The 25,278-nt window shown below is 32.1% G+C and overlaps 1 protein-coding gene across 1 annotated transcript in view; it reads right to left on the bottom strand.

Moving 5' to 3' along the window:
• Positions 1-25,278, bottom strand: part of LOC133192442 (low-density lipoprotein receptor-related protein 4-like) — a 77,281-nt gene that overhangs the window by 27,765 nt on the left and 24,238 nt on the right. Inside the window, exons 5-20 of the mRNA XM_061328449.1 lie at positions 24,697-24,807; positions 23,286-23,540; positions 22,917-23,067; positions 22,676-22,813; positions 21,887-21,995; positions 20,667-20,805; positions 20,464-20,580; positions 14,524-14,751; positions 14,240-14,420; positions 13,946-14,073; positions 13,649-13,805; positions 12,060-12,172; positions 11,842-11,967; positions 11,222-11,386; positions 10,636-10,716; positions 7,084-7,213 (exon numbers count right to left, since the gene is read on the bottom strand). Coding sequence (XP_061184433.1) covers positions 7,084-7,213; positions 10,636-10,716; positions 11,222-11,386; positions 11,842-11,967; positions 12,060-12,172; positions 13,649-13,805; positions 13,946-14,073; positions 14,240-14,420; positions 14,524-14,751; positions 20,464-20,580; positions 20,667-20,805; positions 21,887-21,995; positions 22,676-22,813; positions 22,917-23,067; positions 23,286-23,540; positions 24,697-24,807 — 2,329 coding nt within the window. The remainder of the gene's footprint in view (positions 1-7,083; positions 7,214-10,635; positions 10,717-11,221; positions 11,387-11,841; positions 11,968-12,059; positions 12,173-13,648; positions 13,806-13,945; positions 14,074-14,239; positions 14,421-14,523; positions 14,752-20,463; positions 20,581-20,666; positions 20,806-21,886; positions 21,996-22,675; positions 22,814-22,916; positions 23,068-23,285; positions 23,541-24,696; positions 24,808-25,278) is intronic.

The raw sequence follows: 25,278 nt of genomic DNA, 5'->3' as shown, positions 1-25,278 counted from the left end.
ACAATTTGGAAACACTTCTTTCTTGTGTGTACATTAGATAGTGAAACAGCAACAGCAAAAAAATTAAATAAAACAACTTACTTTAACAAAGAAGATGTAAAATCACATTTTTACATCACCATGACCATGTCAACATCCGTTATCCACAACGTGTACTGCATTAGATTCGGACTATTTTCTCGGCGTTTATGACAAAACTAGTTACACACCGTTAAAACATATTTTAATTCAAAGAAATACTTACATTATTAATAAAAACACTTTAAATTACTTACTTTGATTTTTTCAGATTTTTCGGAATATTACTTTGGAAAGAACGATTACTCCCTTCATAAACTGGTTCCCCGCCCCATAATCTAGTAGACACTAATGGACGAGTTTACCATGTTAAATCCCCGTAGACTTTGAATTTGCCGCCGTTCCAATACACTTGTTGATCTCGAGAGTTCGTATGAATGCAGAAAGTTTGGGGAAAAAAATCAATCTACCGATCGAACTTAGGTTGAAGACCAAGGTATTTATTTTCCTCCATGGCACCCGATCCCACCTCTGATGTTTTGGAGGTCTGCTCTGCTCCTATTTTGTATTGTTTAATGGATTTTTGAGCTTGAATACTGTTCGTTATCTCCATATATTTATCTTGCAAAAAGTGATGACCTTCCGGTCGTGGGACGGACTTTAAAAACAACTATGCCCCATTAAATTATCATAAAATTATCACAGACTACCACTAAAAAACAAGTGACACCATTTCTTAATTATTTATTTATTAAGTTTGGCATCATATGGCCACGGCTGGTTGCAGATCAATTATTTAAGATACATGTGTTCAGTGGGTGCCGACCCAATTGGTTTTTGGCACACCTCCAATCAAAGCAAACAATCAATCAATCAATATTAACTGTACACATGTCATTTTTTACACTATAAGACTGGCGTTTGCTTTCCAAATTTTGCGGTGCGCCAGCCTTATAAAACAATATTCAATCAATCAATCAATATTCAATTGAATCAATCAATATCAAGTTCAATCAATCAATCAATAAATTTATCAATTCAATTAATGAATATCCAATCAATTAATGAATATTCAGTTGAATCAATCAAAAAGTTTCAGTCCAATGAATCAATCCATTTTCAATAATATCAATCAATATTCAATCAATCAATCAATATTCAATCAATCAATGTTCAATCAATCAATGTTTCAAAATTCAATCAATCAATGTTCAATCAATCAATGTTCAATCAATCAATGCTCACTCAATTCAATGAATTGTAGTAAGTTTATGTTTAAGCCAAACAATATTTCAATAAATTAATCAATGTTCTGTGTTAATTATCAAGTCAATTAATTGTTTTCCATCGATAAGTCATCCACATAATCAAGTTGCAGCTGCGCCCTGTTAACAGCGACGCGTGTCAAGATGATTTGTGTTAAGCGCTATACGATGTATCTCTCCAACTGGCTCTTCGCTCTGTCAATTACAGAGACAATACTGTCCGCATAATAAGATGACCAGCCGTGACGATGGGTGTTGTCTAGTCCTTGATCGATAGTTATCGTGTTGCAGCTTCACCCTGTTTAGAGTCAATAAGCCAATACGATTGGGTGAGCGAAGTCCTTCCTTCTGGTACTTGGAAGTGTCCATCACGATAGCATTCATCACTGTATGGCAAGGAATGGCAGCTTTGGCCGGTCGTGACTAAGGCAATGCAAGGTCTTATAATGATTGACAGCTTGGCTCCTTAGGCCTCTTTCTCTGAAATGAAAAGAACTCGGCGCAGAAAACAACTCAAATTAATATGGGGTGTGGAAGGGCGGGTAAATTTTCTTAAAAATTCACAGCAAACCCTAAACGTGCAACATTTGGAAATGGTGTGAGAATGGAATGTACAGATGCTTGCGCATATATTGCGCGCGCATCCTTCCACGTGGGGCGCTGTGATAAATGGATTTATAACGCATTCACTACATAAATCCGATTATCACAGACTACCACTAAAAAACAAGTGACACCATTTCTTAATTATTTATTTATTAAGTTTGGCATCATATGGCCACGGCTGGTTGCAGATCAATTATTTAAGATACATGTGTTCAGTGGGTGCCGACCCAATTGGTTTTTGGCACACCTCCAATCAAAGCAAACAATCAATCAATCAATATTAACTGTACACATGTCATTTTTTACACTATAAGACTGGCGTTTGCTTTCCAAATTTTGCGGTGCGCCAGCCTTATAAAACAATATTCAATCAATCAATCAATATTCAATTGAATCAATCAATATCAAGTTCAATCAATCAATCAATAAATTTATCAATTCAATTAATGAATATCCAATCAATTAATGAATATTCAGTTGAATCAATCAAAAAGTTTCAGTCCAATGAATCAATCCATTTTCAATAATATCAATCAATATTCAATCAATCAATCAATATTCAATCAATCAATGTTCAATCAATCAATGTTCAATCAATCAATGTTCAATCAATCAATGCTCACTTAATTCAATGAATTGTAGTAAGTTTATGTTTAAGCCAAACAATATTTCAATAAATTAATCAATGTTCTGTCAAATTGTTTTCCATTGACAAGTTGTCAAAATAATTATGTTGCAGCCGCGCCCTGTTCACAGCGGCGCCAGTCGAGATGAATTGTGTTAAGCTAAATCCGCCAAACGTGCATAGTTACTCATGTAATATGCACGCCGCCACAAACGTGGGGGTAGCTTAACACTCTACTCACAAAACCAGCCGTGACCCCCACAATATATATCAATGATATTACTACTACTATAAATGATAATATTAAATCAAGTTGGCAGTTCACTATGTTTTTAAGCCCGCTTTTAAAAATTTTAGCTTACTGCCCGACGAATTGCATATATAAAATATCCTCTGTTGTAACTAGATTAATTATGCTTGGTAACTGAGTTAATTACTTTTGCGATCTTTTTCCTGATCGAACTTCCCATCACATCTGGAAACGACCCTATAGTTAACTTTACTGAACTATTTAAGGATTCGGCAGTTTTATCAATGCATATCTTTACACAGCCAAGGTCATTTGCCCCGCAATAGAATATCGGATTAGGAACCCCATTCTAGCACATTCCTCTCTTGCTTTGTTACAACATACTAAAATTTACTGCTGATTAAAATGAACAGATGAACCAAATATCTAGAGAAAAAGTTCAAATGTCTTTCTTATTCTATTGAACTGCAGGGTTTATAATCTATGAATGATAATATTTAAATTGTTCTCTTCCAAATAATTGAATTGATTCGCATGAAAGTAAGTAGCTTTTCAAGTTCTAAAAGAATATAATTTACATGTATAGTGCATATATTTATATTGAGACGCAACACATCTAGTTTAAGGTTAATATAAATAATAAATTACCAGGAATGTTTGCTCTGATTCGTAAACAATGGTGCATGACTAATAATTAAGAATACAGAGAGTAACTGTGTCTCTTTACCCTACTGCCCCCCCCCCCCCCCCCCGCAGTTTAACGTCTACGTGATGAAAGTACTCGTTTATAACGAGGTTCTACTTATGCAATGCCGAGTTTAAACTTAAAGTGCTTAGTATAAAAAGGTTTTCTTACTAAAGATAGTTAATTGTCTACTGTTGGATACATATTAACATTAATGAGGACATGAGATGGAATACACTATTTATTTATTTATTTATTTATTTATTTATTTATTGATGATGATAGTATGGTAGATAAGATTCTTTGTTTCCAAATCAGGGCCCTTTCAGGCATCACAAACAACAAGCATGATTTCTACAATTACAAACAGTACAAACAATTTATGTGTATACATACTAAATAATCTATACATGTATTTGTATATTATAAAATTTGACACTGTATATGTAAGTAATGTTGATAAATAAAATAGTACTTGCGTGATGATAACATGTGAAGTGTGATCAAGTAATTCTAAGATGGAGATCTCAATTTAATAAGGTAAAATCTAACAACGTGTATAAGTCATTTATAAATATACTAAACATCAAATCAAACTGTATAGATCTTACATATTTTGACGTCTGTTTATAAAGTTGTGTGATCTAATCGTAACCAAAATAACTTTACTACAATTATAGGTGTATAATCATATGCTGGCTTTCCCGCAGCCAGTATGCCTTCCGTCTGCGCTTACCGTGCTCAACTAAAGAATATTACTGCTTAATCAGCCATATCGTAAAGAAATAAATATAAAGTGATTCAAAATTTAAATGACATAAAAACAAATGGTCTTTATACAAATGAAAAGTTGCTGCATTTTTTATGCCAATCATTGCATCGTGGGAACGCTGGTAACAGCGCGGTAAGACGGCACTGAAAGAATTGCATTTCATTTGAAGTGACTTTTAAGATTTATTGGCCCTTCCTATCAGCAAAATCTTAGGTTTAATTAGCTTTTCGTCAGAATACAAACTTGACATGTATCAATTTCCAAACCCAGATGAATTAATTTTTGTGACGGGAACAAATGTTCAACGCATTGAAGAATTCCCAATGCTGACCAAAATCGCCAAACGTGTCATCAATTTTGAGCAAATGTTGGCGTGAGCTGAACAGAAAGACATCAAGATAAATAAATGCGTTTCATATTTCGAACCAGGTTGTGACCTGAAGACCCATTGAAAAAAGATAATATTTCATTTGTGTTTAATTAATGTACTAATCACTTTATTTATTTATTTTTTTTGTGATGATGTGTAACAACAAATGGAAGGCGTTTGACATAGTAGTTATACGAAGCCAAGTACGCAAAAAATCATCTGGTTTTCTAGACAATAGTCTAAAAACGATTTTTTTTTGTATCCATTTTGCCATGTAAAGCTCTTATCAATGGTGCTATCATACCGATTATGGCCCTCAATCTATAAAATTTTTGGATTTATTGTTATGTGGATATTGATCCCCCTCCATGATTTATGGGCCTAGTTTTGATAGAGGTGTTAAGGAAAAAGGAACAGCCATTCGCCCATGGCTATTTCACTCAGCAACATATACTGAATTTGTCTTGATACAGATCTACTGAAATTAATTTCAATTAATTAATTAATTAATTTGCTCTTCACTCCATGCGCCCTAAATTAAATTAAAACCATTTCTCAACTCATCGCCTAATTCTTGCTTTGGTGGAACATGACATGCATAAATATTGGAAGTAGTTTAATATTTACTTAAGAATGACCGATGTTTATTAATTGAATGCCAAGGAGTGGCAAAATTTAAGGTTTTCTGTTTCAAAAAGTGTTTCCCCAGGCCGGAGTTGCTGATTTGTTGAGGACGGACACGAAGATGTTAATCGAAGGGAGAACAAGCTTAAAATACATATCTTATAACAATGTGCACATATATACACAATAAGTAACGATATTTGTCATCAAAACACTAGTCTTTCAATTGTATGAGGGGTGCTAGCGAGGACAGTTAAATATTACAAGTGAGGATCAGGTTAATATTGCACGTAATGCAGCCATTACTTGCTATAAACTTAATTGTATTGTTTTTATAAATTATATATATATATGCCCTCCTTTCAAAGCTCATTGATTGGCGAATAAATAAATTAGTCTTATTATTATAGCCTCATATATCGATAACATTAAGGCTCCATGAAGTATATACTCGGAACAATGACCGACGATGCCGAGTGCGTGATCTTAAGAGTATGAGGTTAAATTAATTCAAGTTTATGGAACCCAATCTTAACGTGTGCATAATTATATTTATATTGCTCTAAACTCTGTGGTTGAAGGGGGTGTGCTTAAATTTAGATTCTACTAAATACAATAAAAACAATTGTAATGATTAGCTTATTCTTTGCCTTTTCCCACTGATTTTAACAGAATGATCGATTAACTGAACATTTAGTATTTTCTTGTGCATTTTTTAAAAATGTAATTGATACAACAGTGAAACATTATACTGATAATTGATGTAGGCATACAAGATGACATACCGTTTGTGCTGTGTGTAGTAGTATTATGCATGTCCTCCTCATTGCTGGTATTGACGTTATTCTCTCTCTCAATTTTGTAATGCCTTGTTTGGCTTTGGCGACTATAGATGTTGTGGACATCTTGGTCAATATTTACAGCAACAATACTCCTACAAGTAAGAGCCTCGGCTAACGTCCATACGCTCCTTACAGCCCTTCGGCGCGAAGTCAAAAACTCTAGCATGTTGAAGTACACTAACTGTACAATTAGTGCAAACAATCAGTAAAACCTCGTCTTTGTACACCACAGTCTTTTGACAATGTCATTGTGCAATATTCTAAATTTTCTTAAAAATTCACAGCAAACCCTAAACGTGCAACATTTGGAAATGGTGTGAGAATGGAATGTACAGATGCTTGCGCATATATTGCGCGCGCATCCTTCCACGTGGGGCGGTGTGATAAATGGATTTATAACGCATTCACTACATAAATCCGAATACAACAATTATACATTTAAATTTAATTTGGCATTTTCTCCCTTCGCAATATTCATTTGCGTTATTTAATTTTCCACGTCACAACTGCTCTTACGTCTACTGAGCACACCTTTTCTGAAAGGCGGTAAATTCATAAAAAAGAAAAACGAAATTAACAATTACGAAGAGAATGTAAATATATGCATTAAATTCTTATATTTGGATGTCGTCGGTCCTCCAGCAGCACCTGTTCGTTTTTGTCGGCACGACCAGGTGCTGTTATAGGACCGACGGAATCTAAAAGTAAGAATTCAATGCTTAAATATATACAGATTACAATATATATATTGACTGTACTTAAGTACATCACTTTCAAATCAAATCAAAACCGACTTTGCAATGCAATATTGTGTTTTGAATGCATTTCAAAGCTACAGGAAGCCTTAACATAGCTGAGACGGAATATATTCATTAAAGAAAGGATAACACTCATAAATTACACTTAATACAACTTAATAATTGTAAAAATTTGTTTCTTTTTTAAAAATGAATCCACTATCACATTCTTTAACGATTCTTCAACAATAATCAAAATCTAGTCTTGTTTTATGCATAAAAAACTTACATGGGTGGTTTTCTCCGTTTGATGAAGCAAAATATGGCGGTAATAAATGTGACAATAATGATGAAGCCTCCAACCGAGGATCCAATGTAAACACCAGTTAACGATGCTTTCTCAACATTAGGTATATCCTCTTAAAAACAGAAAAAATGGAAATATGTTAATGAGAATTACTAATCTAAAAATTTAATATCTTAGGTCAATGAATCATGATGCTTTGTTTGTTTTGTTTTTGTTTTTGTTTTTTTTTTACTAGTGAAATCCATTGCCATGCTCTTTCGTTTAATTGTTAAAGAAGTATGCAAACTAACTTTTGTTAAAATGTCCCTTCGCAGAAATGTTGAAAAGGTGTAAAAACACATCTGATTTTTACGCTTCCTTTATATTTGCTAAAAAAATGAAAAGGATTATTCTTTTTCATACAACCTATATTAGCTTGTTATGATTTTTTTTTTTTTGGGGGGGGGGGGGATGCAGTAATTATACAAACGAAAAAAAGCTGTATATACTTAAAAGTTATAAAATAAAACTTTTTTAAAAAGTACAGGGGACGTTCAAAAATTACGCGGACTTGTTGCACAGAAAAACATTTGACGAGGCAGCTCTGTTAAGGCTGCTTAGAAGGGAGCGGGACCTATATTATACGGGAAATACTTACTGTGACATCACACAAAAATAGCAATTCATCACAATAACAGAAAATGAAGTTATTTGCGATTTTAAACATTCATACGAGTAATGGACTACATCCAAACTTACCACTGCATTCATTTTTATCTCTAGTTAAATCCCACACAGCAAGATATAAACAAGTCACTGATCGCGGTGCACTTGTCAAATGACATCATCAGGTAAAATGTGCAGTGAGAGGCGGATCAAGTAATTTTTTCACAGTGAAAAATGCATTTTATTATTAAAAAGAACATTATTTACAAATGTTAGGTATACCATTAATGCAAATCTGAAATCTTTGTTTACTGCCATCATCGAGAGAATACAATAATTATACCGTGTTTTTTGTACAGGGTTTGCATGTTTCAACGACGAGTTGCCTCAATAAATCGCGTTTTTGCAAGGGCATAGAGTTTATAGATCTTGGCCATTTTTTAAATATGCATAACGGAAACATTCCTTAACTTGAAAAGTACTGCTTCTTTCCTGAAAACGAAAGCATAACTTAAGAAATACACATGTACATGTACAAAAAATACTTGGTGAAGGTCACAAATATTTCGGCTATAGAGCTAATTAACTTGAAATTAAAACTAATGAAATGCGAATTCTATTTAAAGCAGCAGCACTTTCCATAAACTACAAGATATGTAGAAACAATTTATTGCTTAAATTTTTAATTTGAACTATGCTATGCCCTTGCGATATTGAAATTTGTTCATGACCTACATACAGTACACATCACATGCCATTTTCACATGACTGTCAAATAACGTGACCAAACCAAATTCAATACAGAGCGGGGTATGCAATGCTATTTCAATTAATATTCAATTCATGTGACGATCTAGTAGCTTTACAAAAATAAATTCAGTTTAAAAAGGTATGTATTTATGCACGTTTATTTCGGTTGATTTCCGCGAAGTAACATTGCTGCGGACATAATAAAAAAAAAAGTCACACATGATAAAAAGAATCTAAAAACTTACGTGGTCATCAAATTTTGATATCAAAATATTGTTGATTGAGGTAATTAATTCAGTTGATTAAAAAGGACATATCATTAAGTCATGGTGCAGTAAAATCTATGACGTCACGGGTATTATAAAAATGTGAACTTACATAATTTTCCCTTTAGTTAGTGTTTTTATACCGTACGGTTTGGGTTACTTTATCCATTTAGCATTTGTACATCCATACACCATTTGTGGTCCAGCTTAAAAACTACAAAACTAGTAAAATATGTTCTACTTTTTTAACCCTAAAAACTGTCATTATTTCTAAAATTTTGTGTGGCGTCGGTTGTTCTTAATCACTTTCTTAACAGTCCAAATCAAGTTTTCGTCAATAATCTTTTTCCGTCGACTCCCTTATTGCCTTTTTCTGAGGTCTAATCGTCGAAATTTCTCTCTTTGGTAAATGTTGACAGAGGACGGGATAAATGCCGGCTTACTACTTGTTTCAACAAGCATATTCTTGCCTATAATATGATTAAAGTGAACTTCTCCGTCAAATCACAAGACGCCATTTTTGCAGTTCACAATATATATATATATATATATATATATATATATATATATATATATATATATATATATATATATATATATATATATATATATATATATATATATATATATAAGGCTTGGGGTAATGCTAATTGTAATGGTAATGCATTGCAATGCATTACTTGAACTAGAAGTAATGCTAGTAATGTGTAATGCCAAAAAATTTGCATTACATGTAATGGTAATGTTGTGCATTACTTTATCAAATCCAGAGTAATGCTGGCATTACATAGCATTTCAAAGCATTATTTTGTATGTACCTATTTTAAAAAATAAAAATGGACCTGGAATTTCTTTTTTATAAATGATAGAGATGAATGGAAAAAGTTAACCTACTTAAATAAACTCTCTGTATCTATTTAAATACACTTTTTATTCTGTTGAAAGTACAATTACCATGATTAGGTACTTTACATTTAAATTATCACACTTTTTTTAGATCAGATTTGACTTCAAAGAATTATTTAAAATAGTTTTTATAAAATCTTTTTAAAAATAATTCCGATATGAGGTACACAAATTAATATACACTGTAAACTGATAATTGCCATCTTCTGAATAGCTAGAGTGTTTTCGAAACAAACTATACCTCTGGGGTTATGTACGGTAATAATTAAAACAATGCATTGTTTTGAGAAGTGCTCCAAATTACCAGTCCCTTTCTCCTAAATGTGTTTACAAAACATTAATTGAGCTGGTCTAGCTTGAGTTGACCATGACAAATCCATTGTACCAAAAGGAACAGAAGACATGCAGGCATTCTATGTTTAGCAGAGCAAAATGTACATACTGTCCAACCCTTTTTTACAAGTTTGTCAATGCATTTATTTTTTTCTTCATAAGGTACTAGGTCCAAATGATCTACGCTTAATTATTAGATAGTTTTGGGCAGGGGTTAAAGTGCCCCAGAAGTTAAATTCTTTATGACATCAATACATGTAGTTACAAAAAAAGTGCATATTGTACAATTGTTTTATCTTACTGACAATTGAAAAGTTTGAACTTCCTATCACTCGCTGACTATGAATAATAAAAAGATATGTAGGTTATTTACAGTGTAATAAATACAAGTACTTGAAATCAAATTTGAATTATCATTCGTTATGTTTAGTTTTGAAGGGGTTTGATTCATGCTTATGAAAATAGTTGCAAAGTTTTGTATTTATATTTTTAAAAACCCCAAAAGTAATGGTAATGGTAATGCATTACTTTACTAAAGTAATGGTAATGTAATGCATTACTTTAAGAAATTAGAGTAATGGTAATGGTAATTTAATGCCCAAATTCTTGAAGTAATGGTAATGTAATGCATTACTTTCCAATGTAATTCGCCCCAAGCCTGATATAAATACAGATTGAAGCTTTCCATTTTTGATTGTTGATGGACATAATCTTACTGAAAAAAATTTCCATTTTGGTAAACAACTATATATACATGTTCTCATTCATCTTTCATACTTTTTTTTTCAATGTGTCATAAATATTCTCAATTTGAGTTGTATGTAATATTTGGAAGGGAAAGATTATTTCTGAAAGGGCTTATACATTCATATCTTAATATGTCTCCTACATTTGACTGACAGTTGATTACATTGTCATTTAATATTGTTTTTGTAACAGCCACAACCTGCTTAAATGACGATTTTACTTATGACATTTACCTTCACTTTGGCAAAATCTCCTAATTGTGCAACGTAATTAACTATATGATACAAAGAACTGGTGACTTTTGACAGCTAATACGATTGCAACAAATTGCAATCATGCAGAGTTCTGACATTGGAAAAAAAATAATTGGAAAATACTGAGCATTTTTATCGTCTATCTATAATTATCCAAAATATTATTTCAATTATTACATATTCCATTTACAAATTTATCAATATTAGCTATTGTCTCACTTAAACATAGTCTTCTTGTGTCTTGGTTCCAGGTTCCTTCACTGGTGCAAACTATGCTGTGAGAAGTGTTTCCTTCAAGGCATGTGATTTCACACGATTCACCAGCTCTTCTACTACAACTGGATGACATCACAGCATTCTCAATGGATGATGGACAGAGAATCACTAACAAGAACAAATGTAAATGAATTGTGATTCATAAAATCATATTTAATAAATTTACTGATGGTATATTTAACAAAAAGGTTAGAAATTCTATTGAAAAAAATCGGGAATATCTAGATGTTTGAAAAAGAATAATTATTGATACCCACATCCTTAATGGAATAACATAAATGTCATTTGACGTCACCAATATCCGATTAATTGTAAAATAATCGATAAATTATACTTAAGTTGTTAAAATGTTAAAGATGCTGTAAAGGTTATTGACTAAATATTGGGAAATCCCTCCTTCCGTCTTTGGGTTGATTGCAAGCTCGGTTTGCTTTACTGCGCCAAAACCCTGGGCGGGTTAATTTCCCGATATTCAGTCAATATCCTGTCATAATAAAAACATAAATATGAATTTGTTTATTTTAATCGATAATGGTAGAAATTAACAACAAAATGATGTGAACCTCCTTCACATGTTTTTTGGTCAGATTGTAAATTAACATTATCCTGGCATCCACATGCTCTTCCGCTTGGTGTTGGAAAGCAGAACGTACTACATCCACCGTTTTTCTTCGAGCAAATAGGATTCACTAAAATTAAGCAGACATTTTAAACTCATTTTAGTATATAATTGCTAGCTACTGTCGACATCCCATTATAAGGAATAATTAAATTGATTTACCATCTACTATTTCATCTGCAAATATTGCTAAGCTGTCAAGTCTCCCAAGCTCTGGATGTTTTGACATAAAAGTAATTTTTGACCCTGTTGATTTGTCCATTTTTGTTATTCGTCTATTTGTAACAAAAATATTTAAAATGGTATTAGAAAGAACAATGAAAATGTCATTACTTATGACATGAAACATATACTGTATAGGGGATTAATTTCACGGGTTGTAATTTTCACGTTTTTCTCTCCTCTGACACGATCGCGGTTTGATGAATTCGCGGAATTGGTGTAACATAAAAGTTACCTCCCTTGGCTGTAGAACGACATGCATCATCGTTATGTATTCACTTCATAAACAATACTCTGGGAGGTTTAAATAAAGTGATCAGATTTGGTATTTAATTTACAATTAATGAAAACAATTAACGTCAAACATCTTTGACTATAAATGGCGAATGACTTTCCTGTATGTTATTATGATGAGTGCGTGTACATCCCAAGATATTCTTTCCAAAGGAATAATACATAGCATCGAAAACCACCACACAATAATAATTGTGTCGATGTGCATTGACGAAATAAAATATTTTCTTATCTACAGTAAGTTCCAGAGTGAGTTATTTGAATTAATATTTTTTTAACCAAAACGTCGAGAAAAAACTAATAATAATAATGGTAATATAAGATACGCACAGGTAATCAGTAATCAATACCCACCACCCACGTGCTTTGATTGATCAAACATGAAGCGTTGGCTATTAAAACAGCTTTTCAACAATAAGTACAGGTCATTATCTGCTGATTTAAGTTAAGTAAGGCTTTAGAATCAAAATAATTGACAAGTACCACTCATAATTACTGAATGACTATTGTATGTAAATCGTAGTCTATACTCATATTTCCAAAAAACAGTTTATTGAAAACTTATTCACTGTTTCTTGAAATCACGGATTTATCAACACCGTGAATATAGCGAATATTTACACCGCGAGTTATTTTCCCCTTATACAGTAGAATAATATCACATGGATCCAAACAAATATCAATATATACAATTTTGTTTGTTATTGCAAATTTTTTATCAAAATTTTTAGCATCCAATTCTTTTTTTATATATACATGTATTTGAATAATCTTGATAAACAGAATAGAGCAATCAAGCTTTTAAGTCTCTGACTGGTTGGAATAAAAACGATACATATCATAACTTAATGCATGTTATATTTTAACGCCAAAAGTAATAGGCTTTAACAAAAAAAAAAAAAAAAAAAAAAAATCAATGAGTTCCTTTTTCAAGTTTAAAGTTTTAGAGTGGCAAAAAAGTCAATATTTTAATTTAAAAATATGAGTATTTTGATCGCTCTTCTAGAATTTTTCATTTGGGACATTAGAAAATTTATCCTTATTATTAAAATGAAAAAAAAATCAAATTAGAAAACAAACTATTATGAATATTCATTTGATGTAAAAATAATTAAAAAAAAATGATTGATTATTTATCAGGACCGCATTTTATCTTCAAAGATGATCTGCATATTTCTGCATTGGTATTTGATTATTGAATTGTCAAAAATATATTCAAAAAAAATATAGATAACTGTCTATTCCATGCAGTGTAAAACAGGTGTTGTCCAGAAATCACAATCTTCATCAAAACTGCGTCAGTATCGGTTGTTAGAATATGTCTATTTCCTCCATTTAAGTCTGAGTACTCTATGCGATTCTTACGCCCGTCTGTCCAGTAAAGCCTGCTAGCTAAAAAAAAAAAAACAAACAAAAAAAATAAACAAAAAACAAACAAACAAACAAACATCAATCAGATGTTTGAAAATTGAAAATTGTCCTTATTTTACAATATGGAATTACTTCCTAGTAGGAATTTTTTCTGAACTTACTTTCAAAGTCAATTGTAAGGCCATTTGGCAACCCAAGGTCATTTGTTACTATGTAATTTTTTGAAGTTCCGTCCATATAAGATCGACCTATTTGTGGCACGTTTTCATACTCTGTCCAATACATGATGCTAAACAAGGAAAAGGATTAAAGTAACGAACGTAAATATTATTTTGTAAACAATGTAATATTTCACAAATTCAAATATCATAGTGGTTAACAGTTCTTAAATCGATATATTCAAAAATTCATTTTATATTTTTTTTTATACTTATGAAGAAATAGTGTATATGTACCCTTTTGATGGATATAGCACAATTGCTCTTGGACTTTGTAGTTTAGAGAGCAAAGTCTTATGAAGTGAATTGAATCTTTTTACAACCCCAATATAACTTTGAATAGTGGTTGACCCCACTGCTGTATAGTAAATGTTCCCTGTTGAATGGTCAATAGCCATTACCTCGACAAAAGCAAGTCCTGTTAATATGAATAGCAAATTGTAAATTAAGGGGGAAAAACCTCAATACATGTTACAATGAACTCATTTTTCATTTAAAATAAAAGTATAAATATGAAGGACCTGTTAAATGAACTAAGGTTTTATTTTTTCCATGAAGCGTAGATGACATGATTGATTTTGTAGAGTAGTCAGAAAAGTATAGTTCCATTGTTGACTTGTCGAGCATAATAGCAGAAGGCTTTTGTGTAATTATTGGCAGCTTGGTCACATTCCCTGTGTTGAGATCAATCTGCAGAATCCTTCCGTGAGTAAAATCCGACACAACAATGAAATTCGTCATATAGATATCTACCAATTTAAAATTACAACTTTAATTTATTGAGCTTATTTCATTATCGCCAGTCATTACATTCTTAAACAGGTTGGGGATAATACTCGAAATTAGGTATTATCCTTGAAATCGCATATAGTCCCTGAAATCGGGGTATTGTTGTATCCGCGAAATCGGGTATAGGCGGTGTAATTACCAAGAACGTCGCGCACGATGTTGGCGTCAATTTCGGTAACGTCAAAATGACGTTAGATTACGTGACGTTAGAAAACTAATTTGACATTACTTTTTTGACCTACATTTTCTGTGAAAGGAAAAATGTAAACCTAGTATGTTGTCAAATACACAATGCAGTTCATTGAAAATAATTAAATTCTCTGCAATTTTGCATGCATATTGCGGGAGGGAAATATGTGCACATTAATTTGCCTCATTTAATGAAATGCTATGTAGAAACTACAAAATTTCTTTGACATCATATTCAAATTTACTTGCTTTTTATTTTATTGAGATACATTCAAATCAATACCATGTCATATTAGCAGGCCCTAGAACTAAGCCTCTGTTTTCAGTATAGTGTAGATATGTTGCTGATTTAGCATTGAATTTAATTTTTTCATTCAAAGCCCCTATTCCCACCTCACCTTTAACCCCCGCCCTCGCATAAACACTTACATACTGAGTACTTCTTTTTGTTACAGTATATCTAACTACTTCAAATAATTGATTTAAAAAAAATGAAGGGAAACGAAACCGAGAATCGAACCCCCCCCCCCCCCCCCCACCCTTCCCAATTTTCTCAATGAAAAGGATTTTCGATGTGGGACAGTTTCGAGGTTTTGCATTTATTTAAAAAAAATATTTAAGTTTTTTTCCTTACACCCCCCTTTTTATTTGCGTTGCAACGTGTCTCGCAGATCTGGATAATATTTCATTTTCGTACTCCTTATGATACTTATGCAGATAACAGTGATATAGTTTAAATCTTTGACCAATCAGAGACGGATGTTCGAACTCCAAAACCTCATTCTAAGCTGACAATGGAAAAAAAAATATGTATCCGATTAATAAATCGTCCGATTACGACATATAAAACACTTATGATGGGGTTTAGGTTAAAGAGATTAGTAGAAGAACATCTCCTTGACAGAGTGCTTGCAAAATTATATGTAACACTGTTATTACCTTGGAAATATGTCTCGAAGCCGGGAACCCCCCGTTTGTTTACAAATTTTGTTTCTTACCTTGTGTATTTCTATCATACCGTACAAGACCATTCTCTAAACGTAAGAAAAAGTACAATCTGCTTGCATAGAACGACATTCATGTATGGATGTGATTGATGGGGAAATTTTTATATTTTTGAGAAATTATAAGCTCTTACATTTTTTTCTAATTAAAAAAGGGGGGGGGGGGCTATCGATCCACACTTCAGGCGCCTGTGATTTTTATTTCATCCATATTAGCAAAAAGAGTAAGTCTTTGGATAAAATCTTTACATGTTTTAGATGATATCTTATGCAAGTGCACGTAATAACGTCAAAAACGCCTTATTTTTACGTCTGTGACATAGCATGTTGACATTTATTTTTTGTTAGGATTTTGTCGCTATTCTAGTGATATTAATTTGGAATATACTTATAACTTTTTGAAGAGATGCACATTCAATAAAAATCGTTTAATTTTCAATATGTCTATATTTAATGACTACATATATGATTTATCCAACCACAGTTTTATCGTGATAATTAGATTTATTAGTCTTAGACATGTGTGTGACATTCAATGTTGACATCGCAGATAGCCTCTAAAACAAACACTTCTATCAAGAATCAGTTCAATTTTATATCCCATTGAAGCTTTGATTTTGCACATTTTGTATTTAATATCGTATGGTTCCAAATTAGAAAAATTAATTCTAAAAATGAAAGCAATTTATTGAGTGTCGAATTTAAATGTGACGTTTTTGCCGTCAAATTTCATTGTGACACATAGCTACATGTTGTACATATATGTGACGGGGCAATTATTCTTATCATTTACGACATCCCAAGTTAAAAGTCTGTTTAGATATGTTTTTCTTAATAACATGACAACTTTTTCGTAGAATTTAAAAAAATATTTAACATTGATTTTTTTTTTCACTCAGTATTACAAAATTAACCATTCTACGGATCTTAAATACTTTGTGACACTGAACTTCCAAACTTGTGACAAACCATCTTATTCAATATCCTCCCAATGAATCTTCTAAATGTCAGGTACCCAACATACATATGAACATAAAATATCATACTATTCTTAAAAAATAGTTCTTTACACACCAAAAGGATTATCGAAATGTAATTTCATAATTGATTTAGCTTATTTAATATTTTTCTAAGAACCCAAGGACATTTCATGTTCATCCATAAGTCTTCGTTAACGCTTATCTACATCTCTGTCTTGCAATTTGAGCGACGCGTTCACAGCATACGGATTGGATGACATCACAGTTCTAAGAATTTACGTCATTAACATCATATTTTGAATTTTTCTGCTAAATTTTACGATTGTATTGTTTGTTTTATGGAGGTTATCAACATTTTGTTATTACATGTGCGACGCTCCCGTTACATATCTACATGCGTTTTGGACGTAATTGACGGAATAGTCGATTTCATATAATTATTTGATAAAAGGAATATTTTTGACCAATATATTTTAAAATGTATTAAGTATACAATTACCGATCGAATGATATATAGTTTTCATATGTGTTTTAAAATTGTTTCAAAATTATAAAAATAGTGCAAATGCTGCCGCAATGGAAATTTTGACTTTTTGACACCAACATCGTGCGCAACATCCTTATAAAACTTCAACAATGGGATGGTGCATTTTTCCTAGTCAATTTTCACCTAGAGACAAATGTTATCTAAAGGTTTCACTAGCCAAGTAACGATCAGGAAGTCTTAATTAATGCGCATATGACAACAAATACCCGTGGAGCGTTTGCTTTACATTATTCATAATGTTAAAAGTATTCGCAACTTCTTCAAAGTCATACCCAAATCAACAGAACTGTTAAATATCTTGTGCATAAAATCAAATATATTACAAAATGTACTAATTATTTAATGGTTAAGATGTTTCAAACTACGGTTAAAATCCAATATAACACGTACATACGTAATCTTTTTTTTTGGGGGGGGGGTTATTTTGATTTTTTATACATATTTGCAGAAAAGCATTCCTTTCATATATACAAGGTGTTTCAACAAACATGTCCCGACTTTGCGGTTTCAATATTAAGTTACACAGTATTAATATAAGAAAATATTTGCAAAATGAAAACCACATATCCAAACAATTTTATCAATATGAAATTTGACTTGATGCTGAATCAATTATTTTTTTAAGACAGGCATTCTTAAATTTTGAACTTCAGCAGCAGTTTTCAATTTAACGTCATTAATAATTTTTATGTGCTCGAAAATGCCGCAGTGTTTTTAAGTCAGCATCCTCATTTTTTCTCTGAAGTTCTGTATGGTTTTGACATCTTTTAAAAAGTCTGTTTCCTAGAAAGATGGTTTTCATATGAGCACTTCTCTTTTAAAATCTTATGCACTAGTATTGGTGATTTTGGAGATTTTTCTGTTTGTGTTGATTTGTTGAACACATCCGTAGATCCATTTTGGAGAAAAAACCTGACAACCTGATTTTTGAAGATGTAATCAAATCTTCAATGGAAAAATATAATGAAGTTATTTTATATTGTTTATATCACAATTACATTGCCGGAAAATGTGCCATGAAATACAGTTATAATTTTGTAAATATTTTATTATTGTGCAAAAACATAGACATCTTTGTTGAGACACCCTATATCTTGTACATGTACCAGTACATATGCTTTACAAGAAGAGAATAACAAATAAAGGTAATTTCCAGAAGTTATAAAAAGGCGACATATTCTTTCTTTTCTTATTCAAAAAAAAAAAAATAAAATAAAAAAATAAAATTTCCTTTGGATTCAACATGCTCCAACGTTTCAGCAACGACAATGATGTTCTTAGCAACTCAGCTTGTGAGATAAAATGTATTGATTGTTTAATTTTGCAGAGTCGGCAATATTTTACCATTCTTCGGCGATCGACTTAGCGTATGGGGGGGGGGGGTGATTGAATAGCTGTAACGGTTGTTACTGCTTACCGGTACTAGAGAAAAAAAAATCATTTTTTTAATTATTCCTTGTCCGATCCATACGTGCTTGTGGACAGGATCACCTCCCCCCCCCTCCCCCACCCCACCACCCGAATATACATCCTGGGTCCAAGGATATTTTTATTCGTCTTTCTCCATAAATTAATCTTCTAGTACACATTACAATGTATTCCATATGAAAAATCCAAAAAATAAGGTAGAATTAACGTTTTATTAAAAAATCATATTCGCAATATTATAAAATAGAGAGGGTAAGTCACTTCCATTTGTTGACACTGGACCCCTCTTGGATACTGGGCCTAAAATATCATATACCTACTATATGTCACCAAAATGTGTCATTATATCTTGTTTCGGTAGATATTTTTGTCTTTAATCGTGTTGTTAATTTCCCAGGCATTCCACAGTAATCCGAGTATTCATCGTCAAACGTGAAAAATGCTACAAGATTTGGAAATGTCAAAGTAGAAATTACAGAAGTGATGCAGAAACGACATCTAGCGGGAAACTCTCGAGTTCCGAGTGTTACAGAATTAAGGGAAAAGCCATAAATCTACGAAAAAGTTCGGGAAAATGTTGATAAAGAAGTCGAAATCGATTCATTACAATTTAATTTTGCTGCAGATTTTCCAGATGAGTTAGGGTAGTCATCAATATTCTTTTTAAAGGATTTTATCATTGATACCAAATAGCGTTTTAAAAATCGCTTAGACATTATAAGACATGTACCCCCCCACCCCCCCACCCCCCCCACCCTTCTTCATGGACATTTAGTCTGTACAGTGTATATATTTTTAAAAATGTATTTCAATACATGTACATATTAAATTTGTATCATATCATATCATTTTTAAAGCTGTTTTCCCATATGTTCCTTTTTTTTAAACTTTTATTTTATTTTCCCCTTACATTCTATATCGGTGAGAAATACCTACCAACTGAGGAATAATTTAAATTTAACGTGAAAGGGGCGCAATACTTTTCTACGTAAAAAATACAAAACACAGCGTAAGTCGTTAAATTTCTACAAAGTTTTACATTTTGTAAATAATTCATCAGTTAGGAAATTAAGCTTGTGGAATAATTTATTGGGAAATAAACACAAACGACATGTAGTTATTTGCTTTTAGAAATTGAATTGAAAAATAATGACGCCACCGTGTCTTCTGTGCTACCCCAGGAGTGATTTTAAACTTGTTAGACAAACATATAAATTGGATTCAATAAAAATAAATACCCAAGATACTGATGTACATGTAAAACTAACTGACGTTATGCGCTGTTGCTTAATTTTTTTTTGCTTTCACAGAAAGTTGCACGGGATACCCGATTCCGCGGATTCAACGATACCCTGAAATCGGGGACTATACGCGATTTAACGGATAATACCCGATTTCGATTTTTCTCTCCATCCTGTTAAGTACAGAAATCATCTCTTTATTATGTGTTTTATAATAGCTGAATATACACTTTAAATATGGGTGTTAAATATAAGTATTAATCAATAGAAACCAAATGCTCACCATTGTCACACGTTAAATCAGGTTGAAGCTTCAGACCAAGATCACATTGACATTTTCGTCCACTTTGTAGTGGAATGCAGATATTCTCACAACCACCATTTAAGAAATGACAGGTGCCTGTTACGTAAAAACATGAAATAAACATCCAAATCGTGTGTTAATACATACATTTGAATTTAAATTTACAGCTTTGTATAGTTCACCTCTATTATCTTGTTGCAACGAGGAGTCAAACACAGTGACTCCCTTCATATTTGGTACTAAATTGAATGAGTCTTCTGAAGTTGATACAAACTTTCTCGCAAAATATATGGTACTCCCCGACGTCCAACCAAAATAATCCTTTAATAATTATGAAATTCATTATGCTACTAGAATAGGTATAAGAATGTTTTAAGTGAATTCATATTAGAAAAGATGCAAAAATAATTACTACATTTTCAATTTATTTACAAGTATAAAAATTTCTTTTATCGATGCGAAGGTTGTTATACATATGCATGATATTAAGCTGTAGAATAAAAAAAAGATATACATTAAAACATTGAAATATTATTATGTATAAATAGATTTCACATTAAAAGTTTATCTTTTTTACATACTTGTACTAGACAGTATTATCTTAGACAGTCTTATCTTGCATAGACAGTCTGAGGCTATGAATTTTAAATATCTTATTTTATACATGAATCATTACCTTTATTTTTAGAACAGTAGTATCAAATGTATTTTTGTTACATGCTTAATTCACAAAGCCTGTAGATAAATTGATTTAAGAGAATCTATACGTGAATAGTTGTTCGAAACATTTAAATGAAAAAAGGTAATTTCAAAACTCTGTCAACTACTACATAATAATACATGTATTAAGAATAACTCGTACTATAACAATCTTTTTTGTATTGTTTAATATCTTTCAAAGTGGTGTATCTGGTTTGAATTGAAGTTATCTCGGTGTAATGCCTTGATGAAAAATGTGAAGATAACGAGTCTAGATCAATTGCATATAAATCCTAAGCCACTGCGATGTAAAAAATATCCAACAAACCCAAATGTTCAACGTTTTCATATATATAAGCAAAAATGATTCACAACATTATTAATTCTAAATCTAACCATCTAACTATTCAAAACTACAAGGTGCATCAGTAAACAGAAAATTTAATGCTATTAATTACAATACTTAACATTTTCTCAAAATCCACACAGCATGTACATGTATATTTCAAAACGGAATGCATGAAAGGGTGTCTATATGTACCTTGTGAAACCCCTAGAGCCCATTTCTCTTACTTTTAATGATTTTTTTTTTTTTAAAAATTCTGAATGATAACATGCATTTTGGCGACATACATTTAAAAACCATGGTTTTATAAGAACCCATCAGACGTAAAAAGACGTAGAAGGTACAGTTGAAATTTACCTTATAAGCAAATGCCCTTGTTGCTCCAAATGTGATTATGCTGTAAGTTTTGATGTCAGTTCCATTGACCATTGAACTTTTAATCAATGAGTTATCAAGCCAGTAGATCCTTAAAGTTTAAAACAGGGGTAAAAAAGCAAATATTCCTCATCTAAATTTTTTTATCAAATTAAAGGACAAAGAAACTTCTGATTTCTAAAATTGTGAGTTTATATACTGTAATGGTACTTTTTTACGAGGGATCAATTTACGCTATATAAGCAGTCTCAAAATTCCAGTGGAAATTTTTCACAGCATACTTTTTTAAGATACTTGACAATCCAAGAAATCCGGAAAAAGGACATTTTACAGTATTTAATGGTGGAAAATGTTCTCTGCATTTTGAGAAAAAAATATCATTCTCGGAAATAATATTATTTGCAAAGTTTTCGTTGAAATAAAGTCTTAGATGATTGAATTTCAGAAACATATTAGGATGAATAGCTTACAATATGGTAGATTATCATAGCCGTGAAGTGTGTTGGACTGTAAACCTTTGTTTCCATTATTTTTGATTTTTATAGAAAAAGATAAAGATTTAAGATGTTATCATATTTTGAAATCACGAAACCTCCGGAGAACAGTATTTAAGATTTTGTGGAGCTTAAATATTATTCAGCGTTTTGACGGCTTCATCATACTTTCAAAAGTCTGTCTAATCCGTTTAATTAAAAGTAGTAACGCTTGTTTCCCCTTGCTTTTTTCTAGTACAAATTGATTATATCTTAATTTTGCTATTGGTAACTTTACCTATGGCTTGTAACATCATAATAAAGTGAACCTGGGTTGTCTAGGCTGCTAGATGACACTATAATACTATAATCATTTCTATTCCAGTTTCCTCTCAAAATTGACTTTGCCGATGTCCCCGATATCCAAAATAGGTAGCTAAAATGTATGTAAATTCTTAATCTACAAACTTAAAGATCGAGCTATTTTTTTCCAAACTTTGATAAGCATATTTTAAGTAAGTGATAATACTAAGACGAACCCATGGTCAGCGTCGACAGTAAGAGATACTGGTTGCTCAAGTCCTGAGTAAATGGTTGATATTGTCCAAGAATTTAAGGAAAAGACTTGTATGTTTGATTGGGAAAGGTCTATCCATCCGAGAAGATTCGCATTCCAGTCAAAAATCAGGTCTAGAGAAAATAAAGTTTGTTTATCAAGTTTTAATTCGAAACACTGTTTTGGATGAGTTTTAAAGTGTTATAAAAGAAATTTGTTAAAAACAATCGTATATTCTTAAACCTTTTCAAAAGTCAAATAATTGATGACATGGATGAAAAAAATAATGTGGCATGAGTGAAATTTGCTCTCATAATGTAAGTTTATAAATTAATGTTTTGAATATTCTTACCTCTAGCATTTAAAACAGACGCTAAAATCCTTGTTTGTTCTGTGATGATGTTGAACTCCTTTAATGTATTATTACTGCTGTCCACAAAGTAGATAATATGTGAGTTCGAGTTCACAGCAAAAGTTTCGATATTTGCGGAGGGACTTTTTAAATGCTTCATTTCGCTTTGTCGTCCGTTAACAGAGTGGACGTCTATCATGAAAAACACTGTTGCATTGCTAAAAATGAAGCCTTTCTCGTAGAATCTTGAGCGGTCTGTTTTTTATTTGTGTTTTGGTAAAAAAAAAAAATAAAGAAAACAAAAAAAATATTAGTATCAATTTAGTATAAGCAAGTTGTCAGCTTCTTAAACTGATCACTGGAACGTTTCCTTCATAAAGGTTTTATACTCAACAATGATTGGTGTCAACATTTTCTTTAGTGTCTCTGTTGTCATTGGAAGGTGTTATTATTGCAGAAAATATCTTTAGTAGACATAGGGTAAAAGATTGTTTAAATGTTAACTTTATGTGCTTTTACTTTTTTGGTTTGTTCTTTTATGAACTGAGCTTATACAACTTTAACCGTTCTAATACTTGTGCATTTGAAAGGATATTCACATTTATGAGTACAAAAGATAACGGCAAACTTACAACTAAATTGTAAGTCAAACGAGATGACTTCAGTTTTTCCAACGTCAACTTTCCTTTTTTTAAATGTAGTAATATTCACTTGCATATGGTGTTTGCGTCTCCCAACCAATTCGATATTCAAGAGCACGCTCTGAGTACATTTTTTTTTATACCGGGGCAGGCTAATGACAGGTTCGTTGATGTTACAGGGATTTCAACAACCTCCTTTAAAGTCAGCATTTCATAAATTCTATGGTCTTTGTAATGACGTTTTAAGCAAACATAACCTTTTTGACTGACATGATTCATACCAATTGTTAGGCCTTTGTTTTTATACCAAATTTGCGTGATCGGGAGCCCCTGGTTTGCTTCTTGTTCGCCGCGCTGTGTCAAACCTAAGACGTGAACATAGGAAGTAACTATTCTTTCCCCAAGCGCCCGGCACTAGAAGTCTATGTCACTGGGTTTTTTTTCAGATGAGATCTTAAAAACAGAGGTCCCGCGTGACATGGTACATGTAGGCCTTGGCACGATAAAGAGCCCTCAATGGCCCTACGTGTCGAGTAAAGGTCTAAATTGGAATCCCTTCATCGGCATAAGATGGTTTTTGAGATCGATCACTGTTCGTTGTCTTCACTTTTTTCATTATTGGCAAAAAGTTATTTTCAAGTTTTAACGGGCAGTGGCACGGAATATCATGAAAAACAATGGGCTATGTTAGAAAAACATAAGAAATTTAAGATCTACATGTAAAGGGATGTAGAAAACATTAGAAATTTAGGTGTAAATATACCGCCTACCTGTGCATGTCATTGCATCTGAGGAGAGTTGATAGCCCTCAGCACAGAGGCAGGTGGCTCCTGAAGGTGTGTTAACACACATATGTTGACAGCTGTGTGTAATACATGGATCTAAGCAACAAAATATATATTTATCTAAATTATTTACCTATATAAAAGACCTCGTATCCTTAGTAAATTTAAGGCTTTTCAATTACATACGAAGTATTCAAATTTAAATGCTATATTGCATAAGGATTATTATACACTTTAAATCCTTAATGATAAATACTGTTCAAAATCTATCTTCATTTGGAAATTCAGAATAAAAAGAACTCACTACATTGTCGTAATTGAATCACTAACAAACACCCCAAAAAAGCAGGAATATCCAAAGCGCCTATCTAACATGTCTTACACAGCTATTTTTCGTGACCACTTAATGTTTTTTGCACGCATGGTCACCGATTTTAATAAAAACTTGTGCATTATTAAAGCTTGACACCAGAAACATAAAACAAACATATTTTGTTTATTTAATTTGTCTTGGTTGCCATAGTAAAGGACACACACACACACACACACACACCCACACACACACAC

This window comes from Saccostrea echinata, unplaced genomic scaffold (assembly GCF_033153115.1).
Source record: "Saccostrea echinata isolate AGI-Se365-2 ecotype Australia unplaced genomic scaffold, CSIRO_AGI_Sech_v1 ptg000025l, whole genome shotgun sequence".
In the NCBI taxonomy this organism is placed as follows: Eukaryota; Metazoa; Mollusca; class Bivalvia; order Ostreida; family Ostreidae; genus Saccostrea; species Saccostrea echinata.
Note: the sequence above shows the minus strand (reverse complement) of the source record. Positions and strands in the feature narration are given on the sequence as shown.